Source organism: Pelecanus crispus, chromosome 3, assembly GCF_030463565.1.
Source record: "Pelecanus crispus isolate bPelCri1 chromosome 3, bPelCri1.pri, whole genome shotgun sequence".
In the NCBI taxonomy this organism is placed as follows: Eukaryota; Metazoa; Chordata; class Aves; order Pelecaniformes; family Pelecanidae; genus Pelecanus; species Pelecanus crispus.
The window spans coordinates 57,223,074-57,234,773 of record NC_134645.1 but is presented as its reverse complement, the minus strand read 5'-3'; the positions used below and the strand labels follow the sequence as shown (position 1 = coordinate 57,234,773).

The following is an 11,700-nucleotide window of genomic DNA, read 5'->3' as shown; positions in this document are numbered from 1 at the left end:
TTTATTCTACAAGTTTCCCAGACATGGAATTTGCTATCAAGCAAAAACTAATTCTCATAATTTAAGAAAACAATTCCACTTACCTGGAATTTGAGGTCATGAGTGACATACTCAAAAACTATTAAATTTTAGACAAATTAGCGCCTGTTACTAATCTGTGAATCTATGAACTTTTCTATTTAGGTTTATTTCAGAACAGGAAAGGCTTTTGGCGACAGATTTTTTTTATAGCACTAAGCCTTCTGTAATGATCTTAGTTTGAGAATATTGTGCCTACGTAAGTGTGCAGGTGACTTAATGTATACAAGTAAACCAAGAAGGAATCTAAGTAGGACAATTAGACCTAGGTGCTATTTTTCAGTAAACTTAAAACCACTTGGTGGGGGGAGAAGACATAAGAAGTTTCAGACAGCTTGTGTAATTATATTTTCATGCAGTAAGGCACAAAAAGTCAGTACTGAGAAAGATAATGTCACTTGAAAATGGAAGTGTGCTCATATCTGTTCAAGACAATGTAGTGTGTATGTGTAATGCAAGTGTAACTCTACAAGGAGAATATTCATACGCTTAGAATGAAGTACATATTCTTGTACTTCAAAGGCTATTGTAATACTGTTCATTAACACGACCAGTCCATTTTCAGGCTGATCTCCAAACTCTGTTATTCCTTCAAAACGGGTGAAGAAAAAACCAGGAAGCAGTCAGCTGGTGACTTACGGGCCAGGTGCAGCTCTTGAGTAGCCAGCTGTGGCTTCTGTGTTGGGATCACCCTGAGGGACTGGCTGTGCTAATGGAAAGGCATCCGTGGGAGAACTCAAGCTCAAGTGGAAACAGGTCACTATGGTACACAGCAACATACACACACCAAATTAAGTAGTAGGAGCCCCCTGTCTATGACCTAGTCTCCAAAGTATGTCACACACATCTTCTGGCTCTTGGCTGCAAGCTGTTGCCATGACCTGTGGAAGGTTGCGAAGTTGTACGCTGTTTACACACCCATTGTAGGCTGTAATTCCTATTTTCAAGGGTTTCTTTATGGCTGGATGAAACCAATGTTTGCTCCTCAGCAAGGATTATTTGTGTGTCAGGTAAGCAAATTCAATGAAGCTTTCCAAATCAGCTGAAATAAAGTTTCTTTAAAAGAGAAACAAGGAATGTACAGTTGAAAAATTGGTAAATACATGAAACCAAGAAGATGAGGAAGCAGCAGCAATGTATTGGATTGATACACTGATACAGCAACATACTCATACAAGGAAAGAAGATAATGGATAGTCTGTACATGATTATCCACTTGAGAATTAAATCTACTTCTTCATTAGATTTGGCTGATGATACCTCCTCTTATTTTTTGTGTGTGGTGGGACTGTCAGGTAAGAAGCAGGGTGGTTTCTGGATGTTTTTTTCTTTTTGTTGCCACTTTACCTAGACCTTAAAGATACTTTTTGATCGAAAGATAACTTCTGGATTTTTTGGATCCAGTTTCAGTCTAAGAAAAAGGCTTTAGGTTGTTGTTATTTTTTAATATAATTGAAGAAAGAAATTGGTAAGGTCAGTCACCAATAAGTTGGATTTATTGTATTATTGTATTATGAGGAGCATGTAATAACCACCGAGAATTGTATACTTAAATGAGTAATCATCTCTCTATATTTCATCCTCTGTTTCCATTTCTGTTACATGGGTTGTGACTTTAGGGATAGCATCCCTCAGTCTGTTGTTTGCTTACTTTTTTTTTTTAAAACAGTAAAGGAAACAAAGCTGTTTAATTATTATACAATGAAACAGTCTATTTCTAACTTCCTTAAAATCTAGTCAGAAGACTTTTTTGCAAGACTTCCCTTTTTTTAGTGCTGTACATTAAGTTCCAGTCAGCTTCGGAGCTAGAAATGTATTGCTTAAGAGCATATTGAGAAGAAACTTTTCTTGCTTAACTTTGTTTCCCATGGTTGCTTTGTCACAAGTGCATTCTTTCACCTTTTACACAACACCAACTAGACTTCTGTTGTTCCTGAAAAGTGAGAATAGCAATGCTCATCTGGTAATGAGTTCTTAAATCTTTACTCTCCTACAGGAGTTTACAAAAGCCCGCCTAGTAGATGCTTGGCCTCTCTCCTGTCCCTTTGTGCCAGGCAGCAGAGCCACGCTGCTGTTAGGGCTACCAGAACTCTGGGTTTGCTTGGGGACATGTTAGCCTGGTGCAGACACTCCAGAGATACGCGAGGCTGGCTTGGAGCCTCCCTCCAAGAACTGTGTGGGTCACTTTGCTTGAAGCAGGAAAGGAACTATGTGCTGGGCTTGCCTGCGGTATTTGTTGATGCCTGGGCATTGATGAGGCTGATACGGCACACTGAAAGGGCCCTCTGGTGAAATATTTTGGGACCTTCTCCAGCTCCCAAATCATCTGAGGCTGGGGAGGATGCAGAGGTGGCTTTATATTTTTACTGGATTTTGGAAAAACAAACCTACAAGAACAGTTCTTCCTGCACGTGTTCCTGTAATGTTTACTGTAATGTTATTGCATATTTATGCTGCCTAGTTACTTCTAAAAATAACAAACTTTTTTTTTTTTTAAGTTAAGGAAATATGCTATACAAAACCCCATGTGAATGTGAGAATAATCTCCTGTAGTGTCCTACCTATTACTACAATATAATTCTCCAACACAATTCCTAAATGTTCAGTTGTGCCAGAACTTCTGTAGCTTAGTCTGCATAAAAGGCTGCTACTAGCTCTAAGCAGCTAAAACACTTCATGGAGTTACCACTGCTCTGACACAGCACCTAAAACTAAAAAATGAGAATAGCAGTGCTTATCTGGTAATGAGTTCTTAAATTGCTTAGTCTTCTTTCAGTCTTCAGACTACAAAGGTAAAATCTCAGCTGTTCTTTTCTTGGCTGCTGTACTGCCAAATTAGAACAGATAGTGAACGCGTTAGTTCATACTTCTATCAGAATTATCACAAGAAGGACAGTTAGACTTCAATTAGAAGGTCTGGATCCATAGATCACTGATTAGTTTAGATTATTAATCAAATGATCAAATTTCACTTAAAACAGTGGTCATAAATTCTTTGCATTAGACTAGTTATTTTTATATTTAGGTCAATCTCTTTGAAGAAACATAGGCTGTCTAAATTTTTCAGCAATGAATATTTTACCCAAATCACTAATACATCTGAATCATTAATATGTCTAAATCAGCTTACCACATAATATAAATGTTTTCCCTTTTACAAGCACGACTGTACAGTGTGCTGCATTTCTCTTTTCTATAATTAGCACAAACATTTGGAAATTGCAATAGTGCTTTTTCCGTATCTTTACAAGAAAGAAAATGACCTAAAAAGGGAAGAAAGGCTAGTCTAGGAAGGAGCACAGCTAATCTAAACATCACCCACAACTTGCAATCAGGGACACCCCCCACCCCTCCTCCCTTCTCCAACCAGATCCTTTCAGTATTTGTGTTTTGGTTTTGTTTTTCAAACTCTGTCTTCACTACAGATTTCCCTACTTGGAAATATTACTGTTTGAGATCACTGTACAGCAACAACAGATAAAGCTATGCCAAGCAGCAAACTGGCCCATGGTGTAAAGTTTGTAAGCAGTAAAGAACATGCACACTACAGACACAGGCTACCCCAGCATGAAGGTATTAAGTTCATCTGTCATTTCAGTAGTATTCACATTGTTCGGATAACTGTGTGCTATTTCTACACCTAGTAGACACTCTTCAACTAAGAAAATTGTGAAGAAAAATATGACTTTCCACCTGAAAAACTGAATTTGGGACTACTGTATACTGTCAAACTTGCTGATTAGTGTCTTTATTATAATTTCAGCCAGTAATACTTTGTCCAAGTTTCCTGAATGTAAAAACGGTTCAAAACTCTGAGTTCACAAAAATACCAGAATGATTTTATGCCAGGAGGAGACAGTATAAGAAATTAGAGGGACTTCTGTAGCATAAGAAAACCATAAACATGTATTTCCTGACTGGTTAATCATCCACAGCAATGGGATTTGTATGAACACAGAATCTTAGCGTCAGTATTTCAGTAGGGCCCTACGTAGAAAGTTAAATTTGTGATTCTGCAAAAGTTTAGTGCATAGCAACAGAAAACGCCCTTAAACATGTTTTATGTGTACATGAATATAATCACAGCTCCAATTTCTGGACATTCAAACTTTTCCTTAGAACCCTCTTAGCTACAGCAATTAGGGACAAGCTGAAGATGCAACTGTTGATGTTACAGTTGGTACACGGCCTCGGTGATTCCTCCTGTGAAATCTTCACCACCTGCACAAATTTTGGATAATAAACCAGACATAAAGGCTACTTAGCTGGAAATTACATAAGGCTAGACCTCTCAGTACAATTTAGGAGAAATCCCATGAAGCAATTGATTCTTGCAGAGACTGCGATCTCTGGAGCCCCTTCTCGGATACTACTGCTGTGGAAAAATAATCCATCTTTTTCATACAGTTCTCCCCATTTAGTCAGTTAGAAACTGTATTGGGCTTGTGTGGCAAGGTTTTGGTAGCAGGGGGGCTACAGGGGTGTCTTCTGTGAGAAGCTGCTAGAAGCTTCCCCCCGCCCAACAGAGCCAATGCCAGCCAGCTCCAAGACAGACCCACCACTGGCCAAGGCTGAGCCCATCAGTGACGGTAGCAGCGCCTCTGGGATAGCATATTTAAGGGAGGGAAAAAGACCTGCACAACTGCAGCTGGAGTGAGGAGTGAGAATATGTGAGAGGAACGACTCTGTAGACCCCCAGCTCAGTGAAGAAGGAGGGGGAGGATGTGCTCCAGGCACCAGAGCAGAGATTCCCCTGCAGCCCGTGGTAAAGACCCTGGTGAGGCAGCTGTGCCCCTGCAGCCCATGGAGGTCCATGGTGGAGCAGATATCCACCTGCAGCCCGGGGAGGACCCCACGCCGGAGCAGGTGGATGTGCCCCAAGGAGGCTGTGATCCCGTGGGAAGCCCACGCTGGAGCAGGCTCCTGGCAGGACTTGTGACCCGATGGAGAGAGAGGAGCCCACGCTGAAGCAGGCTCCTGGCAGGACTCATGACCCCATGGGGGACCCACGCTGGAGCAGTCTGCTCCTGAAGGGCTGCACCCCGTGGAAGGGACCCACGCTGGAGCAGCTCGTGAAGAACTGCAGCCTGTGGGAAGGACCCATGTTGGAGAAGTTCATGGAGGACTGTCTCCTGTGGGAGGGACCCCATGCTGGCGCAGGGGAAGAGCGTGAGGAGGAAGGAGCGGCAGAGAAGACGTGTGATGAACTGACCTCAAACCCCATTCCCTGTGCTATGTGGGGGGAGGAGGTAGAGAAATGGAGAGTGACGTTGAGCCTGGGAAGAAGGGAGGGGTGGGGGAATGTGTTTTAAGATTTAGTTTCTATTTCTCGTTACCCTACTCTGATTTGATTGTCAATAAATTAAATTAGCTTTCCCAAAGTTGAGTCTGTTTTGCCCATGACAGTAATCGATGGGAATGATCTCTCGCTGTCCTTATCTCGACCCAGGAGCTTTTTGTTATATTTTCTCTCCACTGTCCAGCTGAGGAGGGGAGTGACAGAGTGGCTTGGTAGGTGCCTGGCATCCAGCCAGGGTCAACCCACCACAGAAGTACAGTCAGCATTGACAAAACACCTGGGATGGTATCAGTGATGATAAATTGAAGGCTTTAAAATAAATTTGGCACTAAGCATCACTGTGTTGCTAGTTTACTGTTACATTTGAGGTAGGTCGCGGCTTCCACTCATTAGATGCTGTAGGTGTTAAGTATATTGCTAGATCCTAAACAGTTGTTAAGGCCACAAAGGCACAACGTTTATTATTACAATTCAGACAGACCACTAAGATGGTAGTTTGCTCCTGCAAGAATGAACAGTTAACAGTAGTTTCCGAGACAGTTAAAGCCAACTTGATTATTAGGGTTTTGGCCCCTTTATGCCGAAGCTTTTTGATGGGACCTGTAACACTTGCCAAGTTGGAATGAGGACTTAATACAGGGGAAAAAAAAGGAAATGGTCATGTTTACTTTTGTGGCTGTAAAAGATGACTGGATTATAGGGGAGGCTTTTAGGTTTGAGAATAGTGTTGAAGACTGCAGGGGAAGAGCACTGGTCAGGCAGTACTAGGATAAGGGGTCATTTTGGCAAAGGAAAACAGTTTATTGTTCATTCCTTATGAGGCTTAGGGTGACACTTGAAACTAAATTTAGGGTTGTGGCAATGGCCCAACAGTGGAAGTACTTCTTCAGCTCCTGCAATCCCAAACAATAACAGTAAATGTAACATCCCCGCCCTGCCTTTACTCTAGCTAAAATTCCAGTTTAGAGATCACAAATCCACAGACCATGCAAATCTAGCAATGGAAAAAACACACATTTGCCTTCTGAGCATAAACCCAAACCTTATGGTACCTATAGCTCACCAGTGTCAGATCTAACGAGAAGCCATTTTATCCTGTATACAGCCCTCAGTCCACAACTTGGTAGCATTCATCAATAAAAACAGAGTCCCAAGCTGTCCTGGTTTCGGCTGTGATGGAGTTAAGTTTCTTCCTAGTAGCTGGCATAGTGCTATGTTTTGGATTTAGGATGAGAAGAATGTTGATAACACACTGATGTTTTTAGTTGTTGCTAAGTACTGCTTATGTTAGTCAAGGACTTTTCAGCTTCCCATGCTCTGCCAGGTGCCCAAGAAACTGGGAGGGGCACAGCCAGAATAGCTGACCCAAATTGACCAAAGGGCTATTCCATACCATATGACATCATGCCCAGTATATAAACAGGGGGGAGTTGGCCGGGGAGCAGCGATCGCTGCTCGGGAACTGTCTGGGTATCGGTCAGTGGGTGGTGAGCAATTGCATTGTGCATCACTTGCTTTGTATATTATTATTACTATTATTATTATATTGTTATTATTACTACTACTATTTTACTTTATTTCAATTATTAAACTGTTCTTATCTCAAACCAGGAGTGTTTCTCACTCTTACTCCTCCAATTCTCTCCCCCATCCCACAGGGGCAGGGGGAGTGAGCGAGCGGCTGCGTGGTGCTTAGTTGCTGGCTGGGGTTAAACCACAACACAAGCCAATCTCCAGTTCTAGTTTTTACCCCAGCCTTGCAGGATCCAGCAATAAATCCAATTTTTCAGCCTTTCTTGTTTGATCACTCAATGCTAACCCTAATCTGAAGTAGGGCTTTTGAGGAAAGAGCAGGAAGTTAAGCTTGTCACTTTCTGTCATCTTTAACCTTGATCTAACACCAGGCACAACATGGATTAAGGCAGAACCTGGAGACAAAAGGACTGAATTATTTTTAAAGCTAGTATTTGGCACTAAAGAACACATTTTTTTATTGTTCCACATGTCTTAGGGGTCTAAGATGAGGGCTTAGCACTTACAGGCACAAAGAAGTTAAGGTTTGTCTGAAGGTACACGTGTTGCTGGTTTCTCTTTACATTGAGGCTCAGACAACAGCCAGGAACTAAACTATCACTCAGATGTCTTGTTGGATCCTGCAGTTTCTCAGCTGGGACTGTGACTGGAAGGAACAGAAGCATATAGTTTTATGTAGACACAATATGCTGGGGTGCTTTTAGGGCTACTGTCAAGCTTGAACTTTGGGATAAAACCCCAAAGTTCATTGTTACATTCTGCATTGCCCATAATACTAAAATGAAGGTGTATGGTAACGGGGTAGATATTTGAAAGACAATTATGAGATAGGTTATGGGTAACTCGACTGTAAGGTTGAGCAAAAGGAAAGATTAAAATGTAATGCTCTGTTCCACAAAGGCGGCAGTGCTACAGTGAGGACTGGTGCTGGCAGAAATGCATGGAGGACAGCCAGAATTCCCTTAGCTTTGGTTATGTCTGGAAAAGCAGTGGTGTATCACTTACACAAGTTCAATGAGGATCAGTGAAAATGAGCTAAGGCACTCTTGAAAACAAATTTGGCAGTACATACAATTCAGTGTGTCACACCCTGCCCCCCCCCCCCCCCCCCCCAGCACAGGAAACAAGCAGCCATCTTTTCAGGCAGGATTTCTTTTGACTCATTGAAAGGCCTTCATCCTGTTCCCAGAAGTTGACCTAAATAAAGTTACCACTCCTCTGTTTCTGTCCTTAAACGCTTCTGAAATGGGTGTATTTGAACAAGGCCTGCCCTATAAATGGTTGGATTGCGTCCTCTTTCTCAGTCATTCTTTGCGAGCCCTGAATGTTGCTCGTGTAGGAGTTGCCAAATTACAGCCAGAAGGGCAAAACAGAACGCATGCAGTTGGGAGCTACGGAATTTTTTAAAAAGCTTTCTAACCTCCCCCACTATTTCACATTTCTGATCTCACGACGACTGGCTGCCTGTCTGCAGAGAAGACAGAAACATCACGGACACTTAAGTGTTACTTAAAGCTAAACCTTGTTTGTCATGCTGCACGTATGGCAGTTATTTAATGATGTGTTTGCTGCGCTAAATTAAATGTGGGCTCTCAGGAGCAACTGCAGTAGCTTCATTTAGCGAAGCAACACTACTCACTTGCCCAAGCCAGCACACGCAACGCGTAGCCTTTTGCGACCCGGCAACCTAGTATTTTCCTGCAGAGATAATTCTCTCCGCTCCGGTCCTCATTTTTAGGAGGCTATCCGGGATAGGCACTGTTTGAACTCCCAACCGCTATTTTGGAAGTCCCCTCAGCGACGTGCGTGCGGGCAGGCAAGCACTGGAACAAAAAAACATGCCGGGGGAAGCTCTGGCGGGACGAACGGGAGCCCGGCCGCTACCGCTCAGCCCCGCAAACCGGGGCCGAGGCCCCGGCCCCGGCCCCGGCCCCGGCCCCGGAAGTGGGGCCCAGGCACGACCCCGGGCCCCAGCCGGAAGTGGGGCCCAGGCACGACCCCGGGCCCCAGCCGGAAGTGGGGCCCAGGCGCGACCCCGGGCCCCAGCCGGAAGTGGGGCCCAGGCGCGACCCCTAGCGGCGGCGCGGCCCGGCGGAGGAGGCTGCCCCCGGCCGCTGCCCGCCGCCCGCCATGCTGTTCCGTTTCGGCCTGGTGCTGCCGGCCCGCATGACGGAGGGCGGCGGCGCGCTCCTGGTGGCCGGCTCCCGGCCGGAGCTGGGCCAGTGGGACCCGCAGCGCGCCGTGCCCATGAAGCCGGCGCGGCCCACCGCCCCGCTGTCAGCCCGGGAGCCGGCGCTGTGGCTGGCGGAGGTGGTGCTGCTGGACGAGGACGCCTCCAGCCCCTTCTGGTACAAGTTCCTCCGGCGGCAGGGCGGCGACCTCCTCTGGGAAGGTAACGGGCTGGGCGGGGCCTCCGGTGCGGCGCGGCTGGCGGCGGCGGCGCGGGGCCCGGCCCGGCCCCGCCCTGCCCTCCCCTCCCCTGCCCTCTCTCCTCCCTTCTCCTCCCCTCCCGGCCCTCAGCGGGCTCGGGGCCGTCGGGGGTCGGCCGGGAGCGGCGGCGGGAGCTCTTCTGCTGGAAGGATCGCTCGCTTTGCGGGCGGCGCCGACAGCTCCGCCTCTTGCCCGGTGACCCCGGAGCATGGCCCGCCGGCCGGGAGGGGTGGCCCCCGTCGGAGGGGCCGTGCCCTGAACTTGATGCTGCCGGGTGTCGGCCCCCCTAGGCGGGCAAGGCCTTGATTAGGCTTGCAGGTAGAACCTCCTAGGCTGTCGTGACATGGCACGAGCACGCGCTCGCAAAAACATTTTTTTAACCGTGTGATGGAGGAGAGTGAATGCAGAAGGAAGCTGCTCTGCTAGGTTAGTGAAAGTTCTTTGAAAGAGTTTCATCATTTTTTTTCCCTACTTTAGGCATCCATTGTGCTGATGTTTTATGTTCTTTCTTTCCCCAGAAGTAAAGAACTCGGAATTTCCTACCTATGTTTTAAAGTGTGATTTACTACTTTATTTCAGTAAGCTGAATTGTCATGATGGCATTTTCAGGCTGGTAAATTTTACCATTGGAATTGCTGAAAGAAAAAAACACGGAAGAGTTCTATCACGGCTTTTCTGGCCTTCTTGCTGTTTCAGGAGTGCTTCTGCCATGATTTTCTCCTGTTCTGTGTTGTCAGATGTTAAATAACTTTAGTCAGTTTCCGTGTGCTGTTCTAGAATATTTGAAAGTATCTTAAATAAAAGAGAACACTCATACGATTGTATGCTGAGTCAAATAAAGCTCTAAATACACCGCTTGTCACTGAGGAGTGGATCGGACTTGGTGAAAGGAGGACAGATGGCTAGATAATTCGTGAGGGGTTTTTTTAACTTATAAAATAGTTTTATAATCCCTATACCGAAATAACACATTGTAGAGCAGTTGCTCTTCACCCATTTTAAGAATACATATCACACTTTTAAATTGCCGTTCTGTCATATAGACTAAAACATGCCTGTCGTCATAACTGTTGCATTTGTTTTTTCTTCTTTATACTAATAAAAGATGTCGTGTTCATAGTACATTCACAGAAGTTTACATCATGAAGTACTATTTACACCATGTAATCGTAATTGTTTTATTTAGCAGCTAAAATAAATAGTGTATTCTGCCTGTTTTAACCATGTTTTTCTTTTACAGAAATGCAGGAAAAGTGAATTTATGGAATAAAAATCTTTGCATCTGTCCGAGGAAGCAGAATTGGGTCTCTTTTGAAGGTGCCAAGTTGTACATAATATGCCAGTGATACTGGTGTATAAAGAGGTCCTCACCACACAGAATATAGAAATAATGACAGAGTGTTCCAGTCTGTAGAGAGTCTGCAGTTGTGAGGTGATGGTTGCTGTCTAGTTTGGAAATAATGATATCTCAAGGTATTTGTCCATACCTGGGAGCACATTTAGTAAATGTAGTCTGTTGAGTAATAAACATGTTCTGTTTTGGCAGTAGTGCTACTGATGCAGTTTTAGGATTAACCTCTGTGGGATTTTGTTCTTGTCATTGTGAATGCTCAGTGGTTTGAGCTTCTTGCTTAGCTAGAATGATAGAAAACAAACGGGCATATCCTCCAAATACAGAGGTTTTTTTTTTTTAGTTAGTCGTATCAACCATTTTTTTCTAAGTTGTTATTTACCAGAAGGAACTAAGTTTGCTAAAGGAAGTTTTTCTATCCAATAATTAAGCAATATCTTGCAGTCTTTTTTTTATGTCATTTGTTTTCATGATTCTTTTCTCTTTCCAACTGCAGATCAATAAAAGTTTTGGCTGTCATCTGTTTATTCTTGTAAAAATCCAGTTTGAAAAGGCTAATACCATTTTTTTAAAAAAGAACAAAACTTTTGTGATAAGCAAATGCTATGCTTTGGCTCTTTAATATCCTATGTGTTTAGAATTAAAATGTGCTTTGGGGGACATTTAGCAGTTACAGAACACCTCCAGTTTTGAAGACATGGTCTTGAGGGATAGAGGAAGGTGCAGAATCATGCTTGCTCTGAATTTATGAGTTGAGGCATTCATCTGTAACCAGAGAAACTCCTGTCCAATTATGGATGTCGCATGTTGACATATATTGGATGTGAAATAACGTGCCATATTTAAGAAAATTACTCCCAGGTTTTTTATTAGTATACTTCATGTGAGAATTCCACTAGTAATGCATATTATTTTTATAATACTACCATACATGTTGCTTCATATGTTTTGAGCATAAATTTAGTTCGTCCTTACAGCCATCCCGATGCAACTGGGAGACTGAAAGATA

At 44.0% G+C, this 11,700-nt stretch overlaps 1 protein-coding gene across 1 annotated transcript in view; it reads left to right on the top strand.

The window, feature by feature from the left end:
- The first annotated feature begins 9,040 nt into the window (after window positions 1-9,040).
- EPM2A (EPM2A glucan phosphatase, laforin) overlaps window positions 9,041-11,700 on the top strand; it is a 38,732-nt gene continuing 36,072 nt past the window's right edge. Inside the window, exon 1 of the mRNA XM_075707147.1 lies at window positions 9,041-9,302. Coding sequence (XP_075563262.1) covers window positions 9,041-9,302 — 262 coding nt within the window. The remainder of the gene's footprint in view (window positions 9,303-11,700) is intronic.